The sequence below is a fragment of the Mercenaria mercenaria genome, chromosome 2 (genome assembly GCF_021730395.1).
Source record: "Mercenaria mercenaria strain notata chromosome 2, MADL_Memer_1, whole genome shotgun sequence".
NCBI classification, from domain to species: Eukaryota; Metazoa; Mollusca; class Bivalvia; order Venerida; family Veneridae; genus Mercenaria; species Mercenaria mercenaria.
The window spans coordinates 92,311,439-92,338,838 of NC_069362.1; the positions used below are offsets into that span (position 1 = coordinate 92,311,439).

At 35.4% G+C, this 27,400-nt stretch overlaps 3 protein-coding genes across 4 annotated transcripts in view; 1 reads left to right on the top strand and 2 right to left on the bottom strand.

Moving 5' to 3' along the window:
- Positions 1 to 2,025, bottom strand: part of LOC123564578 (serine/arginine-rich splicing factor 3-like) — a 33,427-nt gene extending 31,402 nt beyond the window's left edge. For both annotated transcript variants that reach the window (XM_045358256.2, XM_045358255.2), the window contains exon 1: positions 1,692 to 2,025. In XM_045358256.2, coding sequence (XP_045214191.1) covers positions 1,692 to 1,828 — 137 coding nt within the window. In that variant the 5' untranslated portion in view covers positions 1,829 to 2,025. The remainder of the gene's footprint in view (positions 1 to 1,691) is intronic.
- Position 2,026: 1 nt separating this feature from the next.
- Positions 2,027 to 16,466, top strand: LOC123564579 (mitochondrial import receptor subunit TOM22 homolog). The gene is made up of 3 exons (XM_045358257.2): positions 2,027 to 2,183; positions 6,796 to 7,038; positions 16,009 to 16,466. Exons 1-3 carry the CDS (start codon positions 2,139 to 2,141, stop codon positions 16,111 to 16,113), a joined length of 393 nt encoding a protein of 130 aa, XP_045214192.1. The 5' UTR covers positions 2,027 to 2,138; the 3' UTR covers positions 16,114 to 16,466.
- Position 16,467: 1 nt separating this feature from the next.
- Positions 16,468 to 27,400, bottom strand: part of LOC123562371 ((E3-independent) E2 ubiquitin-conjugating enzyme UBE2O-like) — a 70,006-nt gene continuing 59,073 nt past the window's right edge. The window contains exons 17-20 of the mRNA XM_053537215.1: positions 26,936 to 26,993; positions 26,253 to 26,374; positions 25,842 to 25,921; positions 16,468 to 25,545 (exon numbers count right to left, since the gene is read on the bottom strand). Coding sequence (XP_053393190.1) covers positions 25,158 to 25,545; positions 25,842 to 25,921; positions 26,253 to 26,374; positions 26,936 to 26,993 — 648 coding nt within the window. The 3' untranslated portion in view covers positions 16,468 to 25,157. The remainder of the gene's footprint in view (positions 25,546 to 25,841; positions 25,922 to 26,252; positions 26,375 to 26,935; positions 26,994 to 27,400) is intronic.

Below are 27,400 nucleotides of genomic sequence, written 5' to 3' on the forward strand. Positions count from 1 at the left end.
AGCATTCTCGAGTTGTCATCCGGAAACCATTTAACTGTTCCGGGTCACCAACTGACCTAAAAATCAATTGGGGTCATCTGCTGGTCATGATCAACTTCCCTATCAACTTTCATGATCCTAGGGCCAAGAATTCTTGAGTTATCATTCGGAGACCGTTCAAACGTTCCTGGTCACTGTGTCCTGACCGTTGATCTACAGACCTCAAAATCAATAGGGATCATCTGCTGGTCATGGCCAACCTCTCTATCAACTTTTATGATCCTAGGCCCAAGCATTCTTGAGTTATCATCTGGAAACCAATTGGCCGACGGACTGACACGTTGACCGACATCTGCAAAACAATATACCCATCCTTCTTTAAAGGGGGGCATAAAAAAAACTTCAGAAAAAGTTAACTACCACAGATACTTGTTTGCCCCCAGGACCACCCACCATTTGTGGGTGCATATTATATACCAGTCCTGTAGGTATACATGTAGACGATTTTCCAGCTTCTAAACAAGTTTGTTAACGATTTTCACCAATCTGATAAAGGGAAACTACTCCAGCCTGACTACTCTCCGTGCTAATTGTCCAGGCTTAAAACTACAATAATTATTGCTGTTATGTTTCGTAATTAAACAAAATTAATTTTATATAAATTGAATAATATTTTGAAGAAAGCAGGGTTCCCACTGTCGGTCGCCAATGGCGCCAAATTATAAATTCTGGCGCTAAAAATCTTCATTTGGCGAATTTCATTGGCGCTAACAAAATAATCATCGATCTGATCTTCTGATCTTTCTCACCGACGTAGTAACAGATAATCCGATATTTAACCAATATGAAAAATTGTAAATTGTACGATACTTATAAACGATCAACTTTTATCTTTAACCAAGATCAAACTCTAAACAACAAAACTGACATGAAATGTTACGCTAATTGCCAAAAGTTACTGGCCATTTGATCTATAAAGTATAACAGATCGTAACAAAGGACAATCACACCATTTGTTATTGGTTTGAACTGAGAATTTTATTTTGAAAGATGCCATTCCGAGATATTGAAAACAGCTTCCAATTTATTCATAAAATTATTTAAAACAACAAATAAAACAATCTTTTTGGTTTCATTTTCAAGAAAACAAAAATCAATGGTACAGCAACACCAATTCCGCTCTCGCCGCGGTGGTAATTAATCATTGGTCAATTTGGTGTCAATGTAAATCCTACTTTCGTTTTCAACCTATCACACAACTGACCAAAAAAGACTTTTTTCCCAGGATTTTGGGTTGAAAATTGGAGGTGCATATTAAACATGGGTATCCATGAACAGGTTGTTTAGTGGTACGGAACAAAAATTCTGGCACAACTTCCATGCATGCTCATTGTGCAAATGATGATAATACTTAGTACAACTGTCATGCGAATAACAAAAATCAATCCGTACAATGGCCCTGCAGATTAACAAAATTATCGGCTCGATTGTTGTGCAGACAGCCTTGGTCACATGCAACATTTGCATTATATGCCATCTGGTACAATCTTATGTCAACTGATCAAATTTTCTGGTTTCTCGACACAACTGAATATGAGTTGTAGTTGTCAAGCTGTTTAATCTGCTTGAAAATTTCTTGACATACTATGTGTACGAAATAATCAAAGTACGAAACCAAGCATTTATATAAAAGTAAAACGACAATTGCATACCTTGCAACCCAGGTGTCTGTGATTGGTCCGTATTGTTTAAATTCTTTTTCGAGTTCATATTTTCCTATTCTTGGCCCAAGATCGCCAATAAATACGCGGTATCCGCCGCGAATTCTATCGTACACAGCGATATCCATTTCCTAGCTGCAATGAAATATTTGTTGTAAGCGACTACGTTATATTGTGTCGTGCTGTAAAGATACTAAAATTTCTCATATCAGTCATCAAATCACGGTTTTATAAAGTGTCACAGATTTTTCATTTAACATCGATTTTTTTTTCGTTTAGCTGTGTGACTTAATCATATCTTTTAAACTGTGTTGAAAAAAATGCATTATACATATTCAGTAATTAGAAAAATTGAACCTATTCATTACTATTTCTAAGGGAGCTCACTCTAGCGGCAAGAAGGCCACACATTTCCCTTGAGTGAAACAAAACAAAATCATGACAGAACTAGTCAAAGACACAAAAATTGAAGATGACGAAGAGGTTTGATTTTTTTTCTTTATTCCATAATTCATTTCTTTCAATATTTGTTGCTTAAATTCTGACGCAACTTTCATGTTCACTATGTTTGTCCTTCAGCAGGTCCCCAGAAAGTCACATTTTTTAAAAAAGTACAATGAAACTGCTTCCACATGGGGTGGAAATATATTCCGGAATAGCTCTTTATAGCTAAATCCACATACATTGAGCTGCGGTGGCCTAATGGATAAGGTACCTGCCCCGCAATCGGGAGGTTGAAGGTTTGAGCCCTGTTAGAGGCAGGTCTTGTTACTGAAGAGTCCGGTTGGTGAGCTAGATAAATAATGGTATAATGGTTCTGACTGCCTACCTGCCTGGTGCCTGGCATTAAAAAAATAGGAACCGTGAAGTACTGCTGTTCCATGTATGTAGGTGTCTCATAAGCCAACTTGGCTGGCCCTTTCAGTAGGGGTGACACTATAAATTAATAATCAAACACTTTACTTTAGTCTTTACTTTATAGCTAGAATTAGCTATAAAACTCATAACAGTTACGTTAAAATCAAATGCAAAATAGTCATCATGTAACCCAGTGAAGTAGCATATTACTCAATTCGGCTTATCGGGATGAATTATTTTATATTATAAATCTGGTATTTTGTAGTTTTCATCCCTCTAAGCCTTACCCATATCTGCATTTTACTGTTAGGAAAACAAAGACATTAAAAAATCCAAAGAAGTCATAAAATACTGGTCAGACTTACATGCTCCAATAAATTAAACATTATATCCATGTAAAAACTTCAAAAGGGTTGAATTTAACCTATAATTTTAAATAAGAGCTTCAGACATATGATGTGGACATGTGCGAGGTGATATCTATCCTTACACGGATTCAATACACAGTGGACGGCCGATGACACTTAATTGCAGAAACAAAACACAAAATATACATTCAAAAAATTTCAGCGAGGCAAATATGTTTTAATGACAACAAAAATCCATTATCAGAGATCATTACAAATACATTGTACATGTACCAAAAAAACATTCCCAACAGACTTCAATACAGATTTCTTAACAGAAATATGCAGAATAAGTTTGGACATGACGGGACAGCGACAGTCGAAAGTTATCACGCTGTCCTGAAAAGCCCTATTATTTTGACTTAGGCTCAAGGTGATTACCCAAAACCAAAATCTCCAGTAAAATGTGGCATTTTTTAAAAATAAATTGTGGAAGAAAGTGTCACTTGTGTAACAGGCAGAAAATACTTCAGGCCTGACCGGGAATCGAACCTGGGACCTCTCACACCTAAGGCAGACTACCACGTTGCTATAAAAGCTAGCTCAATAGCAAGGAAGTATAAGTGCACCCTTATACTCTACCCTACTATATACACCCCCTCCATTTAGAATTTTTCCTTGAATTCCAGGAGTTCTGTGGGACGTTCCAAGGTGTCCATTCATATCTATACATTGGGCGCCAAATGTCACAGGGTGAGAAAAATGTGCAGCCAGACCGGGGCCTCGAAATGCCGTTTCGATGTTTTACTGATTGAGCAGCCCAGGCGCCTACACATTTTCTCCCCATTTTTAGCTTCACTGTTCGGAGAATAGGGGTACTATTCTACTCGCCCGTGTCGGCGTGCCCTTTCTTGGTTAAAGTTTTTCGGAAACCTTTGTTTTTCTGTCATATCTTTGTTATTATTGCTTATATCTTACTATAACTTCACATAAACATTGCCCAGCATACAAGGTACGTGTAGGGGCTGGGCCCATTATACCCAAGATCCTGGTCACCAAGTTGTTATACTTGGATTAATTTTAAGGTTAATGTTTTTCGGCAACCTTTGTTTTTCTGTCATATCTTTGTTACTATTGCTTATATCTTACTGTAACTTCACATAAATGTTGTCTAGCATACAAACAAAGTATATGCAGGGGCTGGGCCCATTATACCCAAGGTCAAGGTCACCAAGTTGTTATACTTGGAATTATTTTCATGTTAAATTTTTTCGAAAGCTTCATTTATAGACATATCTTCTTCATAATCATCATCTGCATGTGTGGTTACAAGCCCCATAACGCTTAATTGTATTTTTGACAGAATTATGCCCCTTTCGTACAAAGTTTTTTGGCAATCTTCGCTTTCTGGATATAACTTTAGTACAATATAAGATAATGAATTGAAACTTAAAATGTAATCTGCATGCGTGGTAACAATCCCCAAAACTCTAATTTGTATTTTTGACCAAATTATGCTCCTTTCGTACTTGAATTTTTTTTGACAAACTTTGTTTTTGGACATAACTTTGGTACAATATAAGATAATGACTTGAAACTCAAAATATATCTTTACCATCATCATCTTGGTATATCTTCCTATTAAAGTAGAGGTCTCTTATTGAGAGATAAAGTCATTTTACTGTCAAATTGCCAAATAGTAGAGCATGCTGTAATACGGACAGCTCTTGTAATATTCAAGTCCTATACTGTGACACTTGCGAGAATTGCTGTTACTTGTGATGAAGTTAGAAATGATTTGCAACAAGTATTGAATTAAGACTGCAAAGATCTCACTTCTGGGTGACAGTCTTCGACAGAATGCCTGTAAAAAGTCTGTTTCATGTTTGTAGGTGGGCCCCTAAATTTCAGGCTGACTAAGGAGTCCACTTAGCTAATAGAGTCGGAGTGTTACTCAAATACCTCTAGAAATCTTTTACATTTGAAACAGTAGGCAGTATGCTAATTTAACAGATCTGTGTCCATTTATTCCTTAAATGTAATATATTAATAAAACTATCAATTTTTTACAATTCCCAATTTGGATGTATTACAACGCATTTTTCCTATTTGTAAAGGGCCCGGCCCCATTTCCAAATCAGTGGGTAAAAAATACGGTCAAGAGTTAAAGGCACTGACCTCCAGATTTGGCTAAAAATAATTTTTCTATCAAATTGAAGTTTGGACATATTATGAACATAAAAATATGAGTTTTTGTTTCTAAAATATTTTAAAAACTCCATATCAAGAAAAAAAAGATGACCGCATCGGGAATCGAACCCCGGATCGACCCGGCAATAAAGATATTTTCCCATCATTGTAACCAATAGCGCTTTAGCGGAATTAGTGAATTATGACCATAAAATGTAGATATTTATATAAATTGAGACAGTTTACCTGGAGTCAAGCATTACAAATGCTTTTCAATTTTCATTGTGAAAAATAGTAAAAACAGCAAATTCTCCTGTGTTTCCATAACATATAGTTTGTCAGTAATTAAGTTTTAAAGCCTTCTTAAGAAATATAGCATTAATTTCCAGATATCTAAAAAAATAATATTTTTTTGTTGTTGAACGATCTGGAGGCCAGTCCCTTTAAAGGTGGTCAATCACATTCAAACAACATTTAATGACATTTTTTACTTTTTGTATATTCTGGTAGAGAATTATTTAAGGAACAAAAAGACCGATTACATAGAGTTAGATTCCTATTTGAAATGTATATTTTATTATTTTTATAAAATTTTGTAATTACTTCCCTTTAATATGAAAGTATATAAAAAGCTGGGTATTTCTTTTTATTTCGATACAATGTCTAGTTTTACATTTGCATTTGATAGACATATCAACTATTGAACAATCTGAACCAAAATGCAAGTTTAAAAGCTGTGTGTAGCTTCTGAATTCATTTATTTCCAATCTATCTTGGTTGCGCAACCAAGATAGGCAAAGGGAGGTAATAATAATTTTTCAAACTTGCGTTTCTAATGAATTCCATCTAAATACATAATTTTTAATGCAATTATTTTACAAATATATTACAATATGTCTAATATTTATACATTTCCTTAGGCAAAGTATGTTTATCAAATTTATACTTATGATAAAATAACTCTATCTTGGTTGGGCAACCAGGATAGGAAAATGAAATTTTAAAAATACCTCCAGTGAAAATCTAATTTGTATTAAGTGTTAAGTGAACATAAATGAGTGTAAATGATCAGATGCTAAGGTTTCGAACAAATCCGTTACATGGCCAAAATCTGATTATCCACCTTTAAGACACAAAAATGCACTAGAGGCTAGAAATTACATACTTGTATTGAAGAAACATCTCTTATTGACCCCCTTATAGTAGGGCCACCCGCTTCAGTACCTACCCCTACTTGGTGCTGTGCGCCTCTACAGTTATGCCTTCAACTTCAACAATTAGAAATTCTTGATCTGAGCTTTAGAAGTTTCTATTTATTTCACGTCTTTTCAGTCTTGTTGTAAAGATGTCGTTAGTAGCAGATACAGCCTTTCATTATAGACAGTGGGTACTGTCAGTATCTAAAAGCTTTAGTAATGAGGTTTCAGTTTGACAGGAATAGTTTTGATGAGAAATCTGTGGAAGAAAAACAAAATCGTTCAGTTTTTACAAAAAGGCCTTTTTTTTCTCATTGATCTTTTATTTCTGGGATGTGTAAATAATACTTGGCCCTTAATATGTCCCTTATGACCCAGCCTTGCATTATGTCAAGGAAATGTAGGTTTGTTCTGCAAATATACTATTCATGTTCCAATTGCTAGATTTATTTTAGATACTAAATACTAGTGCTTAGGAGATAATTCAAAACTAAATTATTTCAGGAATTTATAGACGAGACATTGGCGGAACGATTATGGGGCCTTTCAGAGATGTTCCCAGATTCTGTTCGCAGCACATGTTCAACAGCCGCAAATTTTTCATGGAACTCAACGAAAGTCTGTTTCAAATTTGGCCGCAGTGCACTGTGGATTCTTGCCTCAAGTTTCACTATACTGATATTACCTGTGATGTTTGAAAAGGAGCGAGCATCCATGCATGAGCAGCAACTCCAGCAACAAAGACAGGTAACGTTGAAATACTTGTTTTTGTGGCATAAGGTCTTCTAAATACAGCTGATTATGGAGCCCATCCAGTTAGGTCAGTAGGTAGAGCATGAGTATGAATGAAATGGACACTCAAGTTTGATACAACACCCCGCAATAATTTGACAAGAGTGTCTCAGTGGTCATTTGTCCGGAGGAAATTTTCAGGTCTGGAATTTTTCAGGACTAGTCCTAATTTCAAGCTTTTGAATTTCCCTATATAAATCTATTGGAGAAAAGACATTTCAGGCAGTAGAATGTAGATTTTCAGGCTTTTGATTTTCGATTGAATCCCAGGATTCTGCCAATAAAAAAGATCTGTAGGGTCGTAAAATCATTTTAAACTTGTTCTACCTATCCAAAAATGTTAATTTAGTGAGACGTATAATTTGTTGCATAAATGACATGAAAAATTCAAGCTATGCTCAACATCATACTGCTTTCATGACGTTCTTAATGTCAAGTCCCCTTTAGTGACTTACTTAAAAGCATTGTGTCTTGAAATAGTGAACATACTTTCTTCAATTTTTTAGATTTGAAAGGTAAAAGAATGTTTTGCATGAATACTTTATCTCAGTTTTGATTTTTTTGTCACTGATGCATGTTTTGTCTTAGAACGGCCCATATATAAGTCCAGGTGCTCGATCGGAGTTTGTTAAGACGGTTTATTTTTAGCTCACCTGTCACAAAGTGACAAGGTGAGCTTTTGTGATCACGCAGCGTCCGTCGTGCGTGCGTGCGTGCGTGCGTAAACTTTTGCTTGTGACCACTCTAGAGGTCACATTTTTCATGGGATCTTTATGAAAGTTGGTCAGAATGTTCACTTTGATGATATCTAGGTCAAGTTCGAAACTGGGTCACGTGCGGTCAAAAACTAGGTCAGTAGGTCTAAAAATAGAAAAACCTTGTGACCTCTCTAGAGGCCATATATTACACAAGATCTTCATGAAAATGGTGAGAATGTTCAGCTTGGTGATATCTAGGTCAAGTTCGAAACTGGGTCACGTGTTATCAAAAACTAGGTCAGTAGGTCAAATAATAGAAAAACCTTGTGACCTCTCTAAAGGCCATATTTTTCATGGGATCTTTATGAAAGTTGGTCAGAATGTTCACCTTGATGATATCTAGGTCAGGTTAGAAACTGGGTCACGTGCGGTCAAAAACTAGGTCAGTAGGTCTAAAAAAAGAAAAAGCTTGTGACCTCTCTAGAGGCCATATATTTCACAAGATCTTCATGAAAATTGGTCAGAATGTTCACCTTGATGATATCTAGGTCATGTTTGAAACTGGGTCACGTGCCTTCAAAAACTAGGTCAGTAGGTCATATAATAGAAAAACCTTGTGACCTCTCTAAAGGCCATATTTTTCATGGGATCTGTATGAAAGTTGGTCTGAATGTTCATCTTGATGATATCTAGGTCAAGTTCGAAACTGGGTCACATGCGATCAAAAACTAGGTCAGTAGGTCTAACAAGAGGACCATGATGGTCCTGAATCGCTCACCTCTTCCCACATGACCCAGTTTTGAGTATGACGTCGTTTTTTAGCTCACCTGTCACAAAGTGACAAAGTGAGCTTTTGTGATCGTGCGGTGTCCGTCGTCCGTGCGTCCGTCCGTAAACTTTTACTTGTGACCACTCTAGAGGTCACATTTTTCATGGGATCTTTATGAAAGTTGGTCAGAATGTTATCTTGATGTTATCTAGGTCAAGTTCGAAACTGGGTCACGTGCCATCAAAAACTAGGTCAGTAGGTCTAAAAATAGAAAAACCTTGTGACCTCTCTAGAGGCCATATATTTCATGAGATCTTCATGAAAATTGGTCAGAATGTTCACCTTGATGATATCTAGGTCAAGTTCAAAACTGGGTCACGTGCCTTCAAAAACTAAGTCAGTAGGTCTAAAAATAGAAAAACCTTGTGACCTCTCTAGAGGCTATATATTTCACAAGATCTTCATGAAAATTGGTCAGAACGTTCACCTTGATGATATCTAGGTCAAGTTCGAAACTGGGTCCCGTGCCTTTAAAATCTAGGTCAGTAGGTCAAATAATAGAAAAACCTTGTGACCTCTCTAAAAGCCATATTTTTCATGGGATCTGTATTAAAGTTGGTCTGAATGTTCATCTTGTTGATATCTAGGTCAAGTTCGAAACTGGGTCATGTGCGGTCAAAAACTAGGTCAGTAGGTCTAAAAATAGAAAAACCTTGTGACCTCTCTAGAGGCCATATATTTCATGAGATCTTCATGAAAATTGGTCAGAATGTTCACCTTGATTATATCTAGGTCAGGTTCGAATATGGGTCACATGCAATCAAAAACTAGGTCAGTAGGTCAAATAATAGAAAAACCTTGTGACCTCTCTAGAGGCCATATTTTTCATGGGATCTGTATGAAAGTTATTCTGAATGTTCACCTTGATGATATCTAGGTCAAGTTCGAAAGTGGGTCACGTGCCTTCAAAAACTAGGTCAGTAGATCAAATAATAGAAAAACCTTGTGACCTCTCTAAAGGCCATACTTTTCATGGGATCTGTATGAAAGTTGGTCTGAATGTTCATCTTGATGATATCTAGGTCAGATTTCAAACTGGGTCAACTGCGGGCAAAAACTAGGTCAGTAGGTCTAAAATTATTAAAATCTTTTGACCTCTCTAGAGGCCATATTTTTCAATGGATGTTCATGAAAATTGATCTGAATGTTCACCTTGATGATATCTAGGTCAGTTTCGAAACTGGGTCACGTGCGGTCAAAAGCTAGGCCATTAGGTATAAAATAGAAAAACCTTGTGACCTCTCTAGAGGCCATATTTTTCATGAGATCTTCATGAAAATTATTGAGAATATTCACCTTGATGATATCTAGGTTAAGTTCAAAACAGGGTCACGTACCTTCGAAAACTAGGTCAACAGGTCAAATAATAGAAAAACCTTGTGACCTCTCTAGAGACCATATTTTTCAATGGATCTTCATGAAAATTGGTCAGAATTTTTATCTTGATAATATCTAGGTCAAGTTCAAAACTGGGTCACATGAGCTCAAAAACTAGGTCACTATGTCAAATAATAGAAAAAACAACGTCATACTCAAAACTTGGTCATGTGGGAAGAGGTGAGCGATTCAGGACCATCATGGTCCTCTTGTTCTATTATTTGACATAGTGACCTAGTTTTTGTGCCATCAAAAACTAGGTCAGTAGGTCAAATAATAAAAAAAACCTTGTGACCTATCTTGAGGCCATACTTTTCATGGGATCTGTATGAAAGTTGGTCTGAATGTTCATCTTGATGATATCTAGGTCAAGTTTGAAACTGGGTCAACTGCGGTCATAAGGTCTAAAATTTGAAAAATCTTTTGGCCTCTCTAGAGGCCATAATTTTCAATGGATCTTCATGAAAATTGGTCAGAATTTTTATCTTGATGATATCTAGGTCAAGTTCAAAACTGGGTCACATGAGCTCAAAAACTAGGTCACTTTGTCAAATAATAGAACAAGAGGACCATGATGGTCCTGAATCCCTCACCTATCCCCACATGACCCAGAGTTGAACTGAGTATGACGTCGTTATTTCTATTATTTGACAAAGTGACCTAGATTTTGAGCACATGTGACCTAGATATCATCAAGATATAAAATTCTAACCAATTTTCATGAAGATCCATTGAAAAATATGACCTCTAGAGAGGTCACAAGGTTTTTCTATTATTTGACCTAATGACCTAGTTTTTGAAGGCACGTGACCCACTTTTAAACTTGACCTAGATATCATCAAGGTGAACATTCTCACCAATTTTCATGAAGATCTCGTGAAAAATATGGCCTCTAGAGAGGTCACAAGGTTTTTCTATTTTTCGACCTACTGACCTAGTTTTTGACTGCACATGACCCAGTTACGAACCTGACCTAGATATCATCAAGCTGAACATTCTCACCAATTTTCATGAAGATCCATTGAGAATATGGCCTCTAAGAGGTCACAAGGTTTTTCTAATTTTAGACCTACTGACCTAGTTTTTGACCCCACGTGACCCAGTTTCGAATCTGACTTAGATATCATCAAGATGAACATTCTTACCATATTCATGAAGATCTCATGAAAAAATATGGCCTCTAAGAGGTCACAAGGTTTTTCTATTTTTTTGATCTACTGACCTTGTTTTTAAACCCCACTAACCCATTCGAACTGACCTAGATATCTTCAAGGTTAACATTCTGACCAATTTTCATGAAAACCATTGAAAAATATCGCCTCTAGAGAGGTCACAAGGTTTCCTATTTTTTTTGACCTACTGACCTAGTTTTTGACCGCACATGACCCAGTTTCAAACTGACCTAGATATCATCAGGTGAACATTCTCACCATTTTCATGAAGATCCATTGAGAAATATGGCCACTAAAAGGTCACAAGGTTTTTCTATTTTTAGATCTACTGACCTAGTTTTTATCCCACATGACCCGTTTCGAACTTGACCTAGTATCCATCATGGTAAACATTCGACCAATATCATGAAGATTTATGAAAATATGGCCTCAGAGAGGTCACAAGGTTTTTCTATTTTTAGCTCACCTGTCACAAAGTGACAAGGTGCCCTTTTGTGATCGCGCGGGGCCGTCGTCCGTCCGTCCGCCGTGCGTCCGTCCGTAAACTTTTGCTTGTGACCACTCTAGAGGTCACATTTTTCATGGATCTTTATGAAAGTTGGTCAGAATGTTCAACTTTATGATATCTAGGGCAAGTTCGAAAATGGGTCACGTGGGCCCTCAAAACCAGGTCAGTAGGTGAATAATAGAAAAAACCTTGTGACCTCTCTAGAGGCCATATTTTTCATGGGATCTGTATGAAAGTTGGTCTGAATGTTCATCTTGATGATATCTAGGTCAAGTTTGAAAGTCGGTCATGTGCCGTCAAAAAGTAGGTCAGTAGGTCAAATAATGAAAAAACGTTGTGACCTCTCTAGAGGCCATAATTTTCATGGGATCTGATGAAAGTTGGTCTGAATGTTTACTTGATGATATATAGGGCAAGTATGAAACTGGGTCAACTGCGATCAAAACTAGGTCAGTAGGGCTTAAAATAGAAAAAAACCCTTTTGACCTCTCTAGAGGCCATAACCCTTGAATGGATCTTCATGAAAATTGGTCAGAATGTTCACCTTGATGATATCTAGGTAAGTTTTGAAACTGGGGCCATTGCCTTAAAAAACTAGGTCAGTAGTTCAAATGATAAAAAAAAAAACCTTGTGACCTCTCTAAGCCATACTTTTTCATGGGATCTGTATGAAAGTTGGTCTGAATGTTCATCTTGATGATATCTAGAAACAAGTTTGAACTGGGTCAACTGCGGTCAAAAACAGGTCAGTAGGTCTAAAATAATTAAAATCTTTTGACCTCTCTAGAAGCCATATTTTTCAATGGATCTTTATGAAAATGATCTGAATGTTCACCTTGATGATATCTAGGTCAGTTTTCGAAAAGATCACGTGCAGTCAAAACTAGGCCAGTAGATATAAAATAGAAAAACCTTGGGGACCTCTCTAGAGGCCATATTTTTCATGAGATTTTCATGAAAATTACTGAGAAAAGTTCACCTTGATGATTTCTAGGTAAAGTTAAAAACAGGGCACGTACCTTCAAAAATAGGCAAAAAGGTCAAATAAAGAAAAACCTTGTGACCTCTCTAGAGACCATATTTTCAATGTCTTCATGAAAATTGGTGAGAATTTTTATCTTGATAATATCTAGGTCAAGTTCAAAACTGGGTCACATGAGCTCAAAAACTAAGTCACTATGTCAAATAATAGAAAAAACGACGTCATACTCAAAACTGGGTCATTGGGAAGAGGGAGCGATTCAGGACCATCAGGTCCTCTTTTTAGATCTACTGACCTAGTTTTTAACCCACGGGCCCAGTTTCGAACTTGACCTAGATATCATCAAGATAACATTCTGACCAATTTTCATGAAGATGCATTGAGAAATATGGCCTCAGAGAGGTCACAAGGTTTTCTATTTTTTGACCTAATGACCTAGTTTTTGACCCTACGTGACCCATTTTTGAACTTGACCTAGATATCATCAAGATAAACATTCTGACCAATATTTATGAAGATCTCATGAAAAATATGGCCTCTAGAGAGGGCACAAGGTTTTTTTCTATTTTTAGATCTACTTTACCTAGTTTTTAATCCCACCGGACCCAGTTTCGAACCTGACCTAGATATCATCAAGATGAACATTCTGACCCATTTTCATGAAGATGCATTGAGAAATATGGCCTCTATAAAAGGTCACAAGGTTTTTCTATATTAAGACCTAATGACCTAGTTTCTGACCCTACGTGACCCATTTTCGAACTTTCCCCAGATATCACAAAAATAAACATTCTGACCAATTTTCATGAAGATCTCATGAAAAATATGGCCTCTAGAGAGGTCACAAGGTTTTTCTTTTTTTAGACCTACTGACCTAGTTTTTGACCCCACGTGACCCAGTTTCGAACTTGACCTAGATATCATCAAGGTGAACATTCTGACCAATTTTCATGAAGATCTTGTGAAATATATGGCCTCTAGAGAGGTCACAAGGTTTTTTTTAGCTCACCTGTCACAAAGTGACAAGGTGAGCTTTTGTGATCGCGCAGTGTCCGTCGTCCGTCGTCCGTCCGTTCGTCCGTAAACTTTTGCTTGTGACCACTCTAGAGGTCACATTTTTCATGGGATCTTTATGAAAGTTGGTCAGAATGTTCATCTTTATTATATATAGGTCAAGTTCGAAACTGGGTCACGTGCCATCAAAAACTAGGTCAGTAGGTCTAAAAATAGAAAAACCTTGTGACCTCTCTAGAGGCCATATATTTCACAAGATCTTCATGAAAATTGGTCAGAATGTTCACCTTGATGATATCTAGGACAAGTTCGAAACTGGGTCACGTGGGGTCAAAAACTAGGTCAGTAGGTCTTAAAATAGAAAAACCTTGTGACCTCTCTAGAGGCCATATTTTTCATGAGATCTTCATGAATATTGGTCAGAATGTTTATCTTGATGATATCTAGGTCAAATTCGAATCTGGGTCACGTAGAGTCAAAAACTAGGTCATTAGGTCTAAAAATAGAAAAACCTTGTGACCTCTCCAGAGGCCATATTTCTCAATGCATCTTCATGAAAATTGGTCAGAATGTTCATCTTGATGATATCTAGATCGAGTTCGAAACTGGGTCACGTGGGGTTAAAAACTAGGTCAGTAGATCTAAAAATAGAAAAACCTTGTGACCTCTCTAGAGGCCATATTTTTCATGAGATCTTCATGAATATTGGTCAGAATGTTCACCTTGATGATATCTAGGTCAAGTTCGAAATTTGGTCATGTTTGGTCAAAAACTAGGTCAGTAGATCTAAAAATAGAAAAACCTTGTGACCTCTCTAGAGGCCATATTTCTCAATGGATCTTCATGAAAATTGGTCAGAATGTTCACCTTGATGATATCTAAGTCAAGTTCGAAACTGGGTCATGTGCGGTCAAAAACTAGGTCAGTAGGTCTAAAAATAGGAAAACCTTGTGACCTCTCTAGAGGCGATATTTTTCAATGGATCTGCATGAAAATTGGTCAGAATGTTTACCTTGAAGATATCTAGGTCAAGTTCGAAACTGGGTCACGCGGGTTTAAAATCTAGGTCAGTAGATCTAAAAATAGAAAAACCTTGTGACCTCTCTAGAGGCCATTATGAATGTTGGTCAGAATGTTCGTCTTGATGATATCTAAGTCATATTCGAAACTGGGTCACGTGGGGTCAAAAACTAGGTCAGTAGGTCTAAAAATAGAAAAAAACCTTGTGACCTCTCTAGAGGCCATATTTCTCAATGGATCTTCATGAAAATTGGTGAGAATGTTCAGCTTGATGATATCTAGGTCAGGTTCGTAACTGGGTCATGTGCGGTCAAAAACTAGGTCAATAGGTCGAGAAATAGAAAAACCTTGTGACCTCTCTAGAGGCCATATTTTTCACGAGATCTTTATGAAAATTGGTGAGAATTTTCACCTTGATGATATCTAGGTCAAGTTTAAAAGTGGGTCACGTGCCTTCAAAAACTAGGTCATTAGGTCAAATAATAGAAAAACCTTGTGACCTCTCTAGAGGCCATATTTTTCAATGGATCTTCATGAAAAACTAGGTCACTATGTCAAATAATAGAAATAACGATGTCATACTCAGTTGAACACTGGGTCATGTGGAGATAGGTGAGCGATTCAGGACCATCATGGTCCTCTTGTCTATTTTTAGACCTACTGACCTAGTTTTTGATGACACATGACCCAGTTTCGAACTTGACCTAGATATCATCAAGATGAACATTCTGACCAACTTTCATAAAGATCCCATGAAAAATGTGACCTCTAGAGTGGTCACAAGCAAAAGTTTACGGACGCACGGACGGACGACGGACACCGCGCGATCACAAAAGCTCACCTTGTCACTTTGTGACAGGTGAGCTAATAAATATGGCCTCTAGAGAGGTCACAAGGTTTTTCTATTTTTAGATCTACTGACCTAGTTTTTGACCACACATGACCCAGTTTCGAACTTGACCTAGATATCATCAAGATGAACATTCTGACCAACTTTCATAAAGATCCCATGAAAAATGTGACCTCTAGAGTGGTCACAAGCAAAAGTTTATGCACGCACGCACGCACGGACGACGGACGCCGCGTGATCACAAAAGCTCACCTTGTCACTTTGTGACAGGTGAGCTAAAAAACAACGTCATACTCAAAACTGGGTCATGCGGGAACAGGTGAGCGATTCAGGACCATCATGGTCCTGTTGTTAAATAACTCTTAATTTAAGAGAGAAAATATGTTGTAATTTCATGTGTTCTTGCTTTTGTACAAATTCTTCCTCCATTATCTTTAAAGTATTACAATATAGTCTAAATATTTGGTATTTTCAGATTTTGTTGGGCCCTAACACAGCAGTTTCTGGTTCAGGATCAGGACAGGGTGTAATGGGAATGATGCCTCCAGGACTTACCCCAACAGTAGCTTCATCACCATAGCTACATCAGTATTACCAAAATTTGTTCTCCTTTCCTGTCTTCTGAAAGATAGACTTAACTGTGTTCCAGAGCATTGACTTGGAGATAGAAAGCTACATCATATTTCACTGCAGTATATATGAACATGATGAAAAATTCAATATTAACAGGATAAAATTTGATAGTGTATTTGCTGTCAGAGATTTGCCCCATTACAAAATATTGACATACTGTGCCAGTGGGTAGGCCAACAAAAAATTAAGAATGTTAGAGATATGTTATGAAAAACCTTAAATCACCAGGTTAAATATTAGATTTCTGTTTTCGATATATGTTTGTTTTTATGTACTTGTGAAAATAAATAAGAAACAACAGTGAGATCTTTCTGTTTTTATTTTGCAACAGTTGAAACAAAGTAATTATTGAACAAAATAAATTAACGAAATGCATTCTAAGGGTGCTTAGCTAACAACTAGAAAGTTTCAAAGCTTTACCTCTGTAAAGTCAAAATATTTCGGGTGTGGATCTATAGAACAAGTGGCAAAAACTGTCTATATAATAATTTAAGTCTAAAAGATCTAGTTCCAAGGTTATGACACAGTGTTACAAAGTTATGCTCAGCCAATCAGATCCTACTACTTTGTGTCTAGTCCCAAAAAAACTAGTTTTATAATCTTGGGTCCTAGTTACTGTAGAACAAACAAAAAATGCACTAAGCCTGGAAATGGCACATTAAAGAGATTGTATGTGTGTTTGTAAAACGTATAATTTACCCTTAAATACATTGTTAGGCCAATAAAGTTAGAAAATAGATTTCTCAATGTTAAGATCAAACATGAAATAAATATTCTGAGAAATATTCTGAGTTTTAATGACTTGGCAACACCCGACTAGTTTCATGAGGTCAAAACTTTATCAAAGAAACAAAAAACATTTTGCAACCTGCTTGAAATTTTAAACAAATAGTTCAGTGAACTCCTTTATTGTGATTTACACAAGACAAGAGGACCATGATGGTCCTGAATCGCTCACCTCTTCCCACATGACCCAGTTTTGAGTATAACGTCGTTTTTTCTATTATTTGACATAGTGACCTAGTTTTTGAGCTCATGTGACCCAGTTTTGAACTTGACCTAGATATTATCAAGATGAAAATTCTGATTAATTTTCATGAAGATCCATTGAAAAAATATGGTCTCTAGAGAGGTCACAAGGTTTTTCTATCATTTGACCTATTGACCTAGTTTTCGAAGATATGTGATCCTGCTTTGAACTTTATCTAGATATTATAAAGGTGAACATTCTCACTAATTTTCATGAAGATCTCATGAAAAATATGGCCTCTAGAGAGGTCACAAGGTTTTTCTATTTTTATACCTACCGGCCTAGTTTTTGAACGCACGTGACCCAGTTTCGAAAATGACCTAGATATCATCAAGGTGAACATTCAGATCAATTTTCATGAAGATCCATTGAAAAATATGGCCTTTAGAGAGGTCACAAGGTTTTTCTATAATTTTAGACCTACTGACCTAGTTTTTGACCGCAGTTGACCCAGTGTCAAACTTGACCTAGATATCATCAAGATGAACATTCAGACCAACTTTCATACAGATCCCATGAAAAGTATGGCCTCTAGAGATGTCGCAACGTTTTTTTATTATTTGACCTACTGACCTAGTTTTTAAAGGCACATGACCCAGTTTCAAACCTGACCTAGATATCATCAAGGTGAACATTCTGACCAATTTTTATGGAGATCCATTCAAAAGTATGGCCTCTAGAGAGGTCACAAGGTTTTTCTATTTTTAGACCTACTGACATAGTTTTTGACCGCACATGACCCTGTTTCGAACCTGACCTAGATATCATCAAGATGAACATTCAGACCAATTTTCATACAGATCCCATGAAAAATATGGCCTTTAGAGAGGCCACAAGGTTTTTCTATTATTTGACCTACTGACCTAGTTTTCGTCGGCACGTGACCCACTTTCGAACTTGACCTAGATATCATCAAGATGAACATTCAGACCAACTTTCATACAGATCCCATGAAAAATATGGCCTCTAGAGAGGTCACAAGGTTTTTCTATTATTTGACCTACTGATCTAGTTTTTGATGGCACGTGACCCACTTTCGAACTTGACCTAGATATCATCAAGTTGAACATTCTCACCAATTTTCATGAAGATCTCATGAAATATATGGTCTCTAGTGTGGTCACAAGGTTTTTCTATTTTTAGACCTACTGACCTAGTTTTTGACCGCACGTGACCCAGTTTCCAACTTGACCTAGATATCATAAAGATGAACATTTAGACCAACTTTCATACAGATCCCGTGAAAAATATGGCCTTTAGAGAGGTCACAAGGTTTTTCTATTATTTGACCTACTGACCTAGTTTTTGACGACACGTGACCCAGTTTCGAACTTGACCTAGATATCATCAAGATGAACATTCAGACCAACTTTCATACAGATCCCATGAAAAATATGGCCTTTAAAGAGGTCACAAGGTTTTTCTATTATTTGACCTACTGACCTAGTTTTTGATGGCACGTGACCCAGTTTCAAACTTGACCTAGATATCATCAAAGTGAACATTCTGACCAATTTTCATGAAGATCTTGTAAAATATAAAGCCTCTAGAGAGGTCACATGGTTTTTCTATTTTTAGACCTACTGACCTAGTTTTTGAAGGCACATGACCCAGTTTCAAACTTGACCTAGATATCATCAAGGTGAACATTCTGACCAATATTCATGAAGATCTTGTAAAATATAAAGCCTCTAGAGAGGTCACAAGGTTTTTCTATTTTTAGACCTACTGACCTAGTTTTTGATGGCACGTAACCCAGTTTCGAACTTGACCTAGACATCATCAAGATAAACATTCTGACCAATTTTCATAAAGATCCCACAAAAAATGTGACCTCTAGAGTGGTCACAAGCAAAAGTTTACGGACGGACGACGGACGCTGCGTGATCACAAAAGCTCACCTTGTCACTATGTGACAGGTGAGCTAAAAAAGCCAAAATATTTATGATGAAAGTGGTTACGAAATACGCTTTCTCAACAATTTAAACAGTAACAAGAGCCCAACAATATACAAATAAATATTTCTGAGGTATACTGGTATCTATATGATTTATTTTAAATATTTCACTTTTTACAAAATGTTCCCACAATATTGAACAAAAACCTTAAATAGTTTGTTTTTTTGTGTATTGTGGCATTATTCTGCAAGATCCAGATTTATACTATAAAACAAGATATCATTCTAAAGGTCTCCAAGGGTGGAAGTTATTTTTTAAGATGGTATCCTATAAGTTTAATATTCAACTGATTCACAGTCAAAATTGATATTAAAAAGAATGGTTTCAGATTTCAATGGAAAACATCCTTTTGACAATAAAATTCAGAAGTGAGCAAAATATTTTGAAAATTTAAAAAGTTCCTACTGTCTTCTTAACAATATATAACATCAATGGTATTAGGTAAGAGAATTAATAAACAAAAAAACCTTGGATCAAACAGCATTATGATCTTCCTGATCCATTATTATGCCTGTTTCTCGTCGATTCGAGCTTTCTCATCGATTCGAGCCCTTGTGTTATAGTAAAATTCATGCTCATGTAGCATGTTCTTCCATCAGAAACTTGTGTCATTTACATTTTAAAATGCCTTGGAAAATATTAGTCATGAAACCACTGAAAAATTGATTAAATACCTATTTTAATTTTTGCATCTAAAACTGCTTATTTCAAAAGGAAATTACATAGTGGGTAATACTGTGAGCCAAAATTTTAAATTAAAAGCATCCTGAGCATATTTCGACTGTTGTAACGAGTGAACAAGAAGTCAATCTTGATAGAAATTTGCTTTATGGAAATAGAATATGCAAAAATAAACATTTTATGACCTTCCAAACAGAGGGCTCGAATTGATGAGAAAATTTTAAAATGATGTAGAGTTTCACCTTCTTCAGTCTCGTGCAAAAAAAATACATATAAAAGATGATAACATTGTAATTCTTATTGCCATTGTTAAATGCAAATATTTTTGTAACAAAAAACAAAAATTATTTAATTGAACAGGTTTACAAAAATTTGCACACCTCTAAAAGATTTAAGAGGCTCGAATCAAGGAGAAAGCAGCATAATCAAAGGGAAGTAACCAGATTATTTTCAAGAAACAGAGCTATGGTCAATTTGTACCATTTAATTTAGTTAATGGAAGTTGTTTTATGGAATATATTCTTGCTACACCAGTAGAAATCGGACTTTTCTCCTTTAAAAATCAGTTTGCATTGCAGCATAAATACTATTATGCTCAGATCTAAAACTATCTTGATGACACTAGGCGAAAATATAATGCCTCTTGCATATGAACAAACACTACAAAAAAACCTACTTAAATATGATGTTTAAAACTTTGTAAAAAAATACCTGGTATAAATTTGGCAATAAACTGATCTAAATTTAGATTTTGCAATGTAAAAAAAGGTAAACAGTTTACCTGTCATATAAACTGCCTACTCTGATATGACATTCAACTACTGTACAGTGGACTAATAAGTACATTTTACTGCATTTTACAACATCTGTCCCAAGTTCTAACCAGAACGAAGTAGCTAAACCTGTTTGGACAGCAATTTTCAATACAAACAAGTTCCCTGTCTTCTTGATTTTTTTTCTTTTATGAAACAAAGCAGACCTGAATTGGACATCATATATACATTCTTTGAATCTGAGTTTATACTAGACAGGCCAAACAATAGTAAGCAGCTAGCCCAGGCAGTGCCAAAAGTGGTCACTTAAGCCTGGCTGAAACTAGAACAAAATGCCAATGTGGGAAGTTAGCTGATTACCTGCTTAAGGATGTATGAGCGTTTTTTTCAGGATATCCACCATTTTGAAAAATGTTTCTTCGATATTGCTTTCTAACGAAAGTTTTGTCAAAAATTAATGCTAAATAATTAAAATATGGCTAATAATGTACCATTTAACCAAATATATTATGCTTTTTGCGAAAAAAAAATTTTCACCCTTATTTTTGGCTGGCATTTGCCTAAAATTGACGTAAGATTTACAATGGGGTAGGGGCAGGTAATTTCAAATATCTATTAAAGTAGATCAGGTTTGGTTTTGATATTTTTCTGACTGATACATGTAATGTTAAGCTATAAATAAAATAAAAGTTTTCAAGATAGCACTTTATATTATCTAGAAAATATAAATTAAAACAAAAAGAACAAAAAATATCAAAATTCACCACTTTTTTACAGGTTTTTCTTAATAAATCTCTTAGATGCACGGTGACCCCAACTTTTTTTCTTTCCATTTTGAAGCATTTTTTTTGTGTGTCATTAATGCTGCAAAATATTTTGAAAATCTTAAAGTCAGAATTTTTTTTGTAGATCTAAATACGTTTTTTCCATTGAAAATAAAGTGGGTGGGTAATTATGTCAACATGTAAAAATTAAAGAGATTTGTTAGTGACATTTATGCTTATATAATACAGACATCGCCATATATTCATATTAACCTGAAGACTTGAAATCCCTATAAGATTAAGTAGGATATTATATGTTTTATAAAGTACCAACATTTTTTCAATTTTACAAAATTTCAGAAATGCGTAAACAGTGGGTGTAGAAAAAACCCTATAAAATTAAAACAAGTTCCGTGACCTATGTTTGTTCTGCTCTTGTTTGTCTTAGAAACTAATGTTCTTCAAGCTCACAGGGTATGAAAAAATTCTTAACGTTAGAAAAAATTCGCTCGTACATCCTTAAAGCAAGTGGCTGCATTATCTCAAAGGCTAAGGCAAGTTTAACTGTGTTTAAGTTAGCACTAACTCTAGTTTTAACCCTTACCCTGCTAAATATCTAAAATGGACCGGTCCATCATTCAATTTGGGCCATACCACTTATTATTCAAAGGGGTGTTCACTGAAAAATTACTGACTGAATAGCGAACAGTGCAGACCATGATCAGACTGCACAGATGTGCAGGCTGATCTTGGTCTGCACTGGTCGCAAAGGCAGAATCACTTGCCGCCAGCAGGCTAAGGGTTAAAGTATTCAAAATGTCTTGCAAAAGCAAGCTCTAGACCTGAAAATGCCCTTTACTAGGAAAACCTGACTCCACATACTAATGAAGAAAACAAACATATCACTGCAGGTCAAAATCTGCACTACAGTTTATAACATCACAGATACTAAACCTTTACATCCAAGATCTACTGAAAGTACACATTATAGCACTATAAATATCTACTGGGTATGTAGCACATGTCAATTATTCTCACAATGACAAATACAAATATAACACTAAAGAGAAAAAAGTTCATATGAAGAATCAACCACAGCACATTTGCACATTCATTCTTTTGGCGACTGTGAACAGTGCTCTGAACTTTAAAATGTTAAAACTGGTGCCAAAGGATTGAATACTTCTAATCTGTAAACTGGACATTCATTAATCATCCAATTTTTCTCTACACCCAATTTATTTGAAGTAGCATGCATACGTTCCAAACATCTTGGAGCACAGTTCAACATTATTCCTCTGGTACAGTACCGTAAATTAGGTATTTTTGTGGAGTCAAAATTCTGCCAATTCTCAATATTGAACACATTCTAATGGTTTAAAATATGTGAAAACATATCAACACCAAAAATATCTAATGCCTTGTAAAATGTTTTCTAATAATTCCCGATTATGGCAGTTCTGCAAGGTTGGGGACCAAATTTTTTTCTACAATGCAGAATTTAATCACTGATAAACCCTGTTTGTTTTTAATTTTCAGAATATACTAAGAAAATTCAGCAAATAAAAAAGATAGGGTTGTGTGTCTGATTTTTTGCTCTGAAAATTTTGGACCTCACACAAGTTTTCATAATTTTTTAACCAATAGAAATTTTTCTACAATGTAGATTTTTATGAAACTTCTGAAAGTTGTAAACAAACATATGGTCTGTAATATGGTGAAATACAATGTACATGTCCATGTACTTCTTTTTTGAGATATCATCCCATGATTGAAGAGATCCGCACTTCACATAATGATTCTTAAAACTTTATTTGAAATCGTTTGAGTATCATATTTTATCTTTAGAAAGATGCCATTTTTATAAATTTACTCAAAGGTTGCCAAAATTTCATAAAACTCATTTTCATTTCCGTATACAGAGTCCATGCTCTATTCTATGTTACCAGGATAAATGACTTCACATCATTACATGTACTTCCAGCTTATCAAATATGCAGAACTACCTTCACATCAGGTATTTCATTCTTCATGAATTTGAATCTAAACTCCACTACAATACTTGTATTTGAGGTAAGAGTAAACTGTACCTAAATGTCATAAAAATGTGTGCTACATAAATTTGTCATTGTTTACAAGATTTTCTGTTCAATTCTTCAAAGTTTTAGGATAACTATTCAAATGAACTTTTATATTTCTGAGGAAATGGCAGACACAATGATAGCCAAAAAATTGCGTCATATATTTCTGATTTTACGGCATAATTTATGTTCTATGAATTTTTAACTTCTCAGAAAAACATAGCAGAAGTACATAATTCACTTTCTCACAGTGGGGTTTACAAATTTAGCACAATAGATAACAAGCATTTAATGATAAATAAACATAGATATCACTATAATTATGTGCATCAATCAATAAAGAAAAGCACACAAAAATGGGGAAGCACAGATATAAACCAAAGCAATTTTTGCACGATTTATCTTAGAAAACCTTTCTAAAGTCTTCTTTGATATTACAAGAATACTTTTTTTGTGTGAATTTTCCATGTAAAATTCATGTCATGATTATTATACAATATGAACTGAATTTCAACAGTTTTAGCATTTACTCACCTGTAAGTTTCAATATTCAGACATGCATATAGATTTACTATAAAATCATTTAATTTTGTGGGCAAGAAATTCTGTGAGTTTACTCAAAATAGCCATTGTGTGGGGATATGAATTTGCTGATTTCAACTTTTGAACCAGAAATGAACTGGAAGTTTTCTTCTTTCTTGTGATTAAATTTTGTGGACTGACTCAACAATGAAAATTTGTCCCTCATAAACAATAATAATTTCACAGCATTTATCACTACTACCAGTATTTTTTAAAATATGTTATGATGTTTCAAACTTTTAAAACTACTTTGCATACAGTAAAAACTCCCCTTGACAAAAAATATCTGCCATTTACAAATGATTGTGTGCTTTTTAAAACACATTTAAATTAAATTTCTACAAATACAATGACCTTATTTTCTTTTCTGACAAGACCAATTACATAGTAGCTGAACCTCTCTTAAGAAAATATCCTCACTCTTCCAAGTGAAGTTGTTACTGTGTTTTTGCAATAGAGCTGACACTGTATATGTATCAAGTCTAACTTTCTGTGTTTGACAAATTCACAAAAGATGGCATTTTTAATTTAACATGGTCATCTCATAATTACTTTGAATATGCTCAACCAACTGCATAATCAGTGGTCATTTTTTTTCACAAAAAGGTGTCACTGTTTTCTAATACAGCCCACTCACTGTTCAGATACAAGTGTATATACTCGTAAGACCGGGTTTTCCCAAGCCCAAAGAACAGTGAGGAATTGAAATTTTATCTTTGCTATCCCAAAGGGAAAACACCTTACTTACTCAGGCAGACATGTTAAATCATTTTTCTTGACAATGATATTATTGCAATATTTTCAAAGATATTGTAAATTAAAAATCACTTAAACACTATGATGTCATAATACGGCTTCAATATACTCATTTGTACCCTATCTTTTACCTAGGGAATACAAAAAGTGATCTCAAACCCAGATAATCAGTTTTTTTTCCCACTAGGTAGGCAAAACATTTTCTTTCCCACTAATAGTACCTCTTATTAAATTAATCTTTGCAGTGCAACAACCTCTGTACAAGAAACACATTTCAGTTCTCCTGCTGGTGTGAACTCTACACAGGTTGCACTCTATATCAAACTGCCACTTTCATGCCTTTATTTTAATGACAATGCTAGAATGTTAAGCTGCCAAATTAAATACATGTTCTGAGAGAACTTCTTTAAAACATTCAAGATTTTTCTTGACTGCAAGACAAAAGCCTTTAGATGCTGGCAAAAGAGGAATTTCTGCGAGGCCATTGTGTATAGATGTCCCTCTTTTTTCTTCTTCTTTTTCACCTGATATCTCCACCTTTTTAAGTGGTTCCTGATGAGTGGCCTCCCCTGTCATAGCTGATTCCTGATGAATGACCTCCCCTGTCTTGGCTGGTTTGGATTCCTGAGATGCTGAAAGTTCAAGATCTTCCTGGTGTCCATTACATATAAGATGGCTTTCTTTACTGACAGAAGATGTGCCCAGTCTACTTTGGTTGGAATATTCAACCCATTTCTCAACCCTCTCAATCATTCTAGGAAATAAAGCAAAAGCAAACAGCATATATTACATGGACTTTTCATTCATTCGAAACATTACTCACTTGAAATATATTCTGGTGTATTTTTTTTTTCAGTTTACAGATTATGCTAACAAATTTGAACTTAACCTAGATTTTTATACATTTCATATTTAATTTTATTTCTGTCTCCTAAACAAGTTCTGGTTACAAGCAAGAAATTGTGAGATGATCGCAGCAGATTTTAAACCTGTGAAATCTGGGCTGAGCCGCAAACACTTTAGGTAGTGCAAAAAGCTATTTCTACCAACCTATTGGCATGATTGCGTAGATGTGCTTTTGTTTCCTCCGAAAATATTTCTGGTGGAGTGACGGCCATCTTTGTCATAGACTGAAATATTACAACAGAACTGTTGACTGGCTATCATCAATGTTTAAAATTTAAAACAGTTGACAACTTGATATAACAAAATATTTTCAAATATTAGGACTATGGATAGAATGAAATAATAACGTGGAAAATATAGATATTTCTGACAATAATACAGATGACCTCAGCAAACAATCTGATGTATAAAATGTGTTAAGACAGCCAATTCATGCAATGTGAAAGTATTACATAATAAAGGGAGGATAAAAGATATAGTCCACCTGTCAAAGCCATAGTGATATTTAAATGTTTATTTATTACAAGTTTTATAATTTGGAGTGAAGAACTTTACCTGTACAAGTTTAAGAATAGCCATTTCATTATACATGCGACTATTTTCCTGACCGTGCTGTGAACCCCTCTGTTTTTCATACCCTGCTTCATTAAAATATGGTTCAGGCACCAGTATCAACCCTGTTGAAAAACAAGAGAGTTTTCATGAATGTAAATCTTTTAGGGGAGTGATTATTTACTCATACAGATGAATACTAAAGTTTTTAACCTGGAATATTTCTTCCATGGTAATAAAATGTTTTTGTTGTGTAGGACTGGTTATAATAGACCATAAGCAAAGTACACATCTTCAAACAGGGCCTACTTCTACTGTCTGACCACAGTGACTGTTTAAAATCATCAAATGAACTCCATTGTTACAGATACTTGGTTCCCCACCTGTAACACCTTTCACATATCACAAGACCAGGAACAAACAAACTCTAGTTTGATCCTGGAAGTGCTGAACCTGTTTAATTCAACTAAGTCATCACAAACACTTCTATTGCTGCAACAGTAATTTACTGTCAATTGTACTAACAGTTCTTATTACAAACAAATTATGTGTATTCCAAATAATCCTGAAACATTCTTTGAGATGATGGACAGCAACTGTGATCATGCATTATTTGATGGTGATTGTGGACCGTAACCAGAGCCAAGTAACCTGTAATTACTAGGAGATACAAACTCAATATTTACCTTGAATTGAAACCAGCACTTGCAGCACACTTGATTTAGTTGTCCATAATTCATTACCCTGAAATAAAAACAAGCAGGTAGTCTCTTTCTGCAGATTTGTAGGAACTTACGTACATGTTAGGTACACATCACAGCAAGCTTAGTAGGTAGAATGAGCAGACATAATGAAACTTATATGACTGTAACTTTTAGTTGTAGGATAATGCATGATACAAAGACGGTCCAATGCTAGAAGCTTCCCTGGTTCTTTAGTGTGCAAGGTGTAAAGCATCCATACACAGGACTCTTATCTGAATGTTAGTAATTTTAGTTGGAGGAGCCCCGAGCATAAATTCATGATCCTTGGTTTCTTAGTAAGACAGTGTTACCACTTGATCACAGTGTCCATTTTGTTTTTAATGATTTGCACTAAATTAGATAACAATTCAGAGTCCCAGGTCATCAAATTAAGAACAGAGTCCTAAC

Bases quoted from the DNA above. Each gene is read 5' to 3' on its own strand.
- LOC123564579 (XM_045358257.2), top strand. From the start codon at position 2,139: ATGACAGAACTAGTCAAAGACACAAAAATTGAAGATGACGAAGAG. The intron at 2,184-6,795 runs GTTTGATTTTTT...AAATTATTTCAG, and splicing joins AAATTGAAGATGACGAAGAG to GAATTTATAGACGAGACATT. The intron at 7,039-16,008 runs GTAACGTTGAAA...TGGTATTTTCAG, and splicing joins AACTCCAGCAACAAAGACAG to ATTTTGTTGGGCCCTAACAC.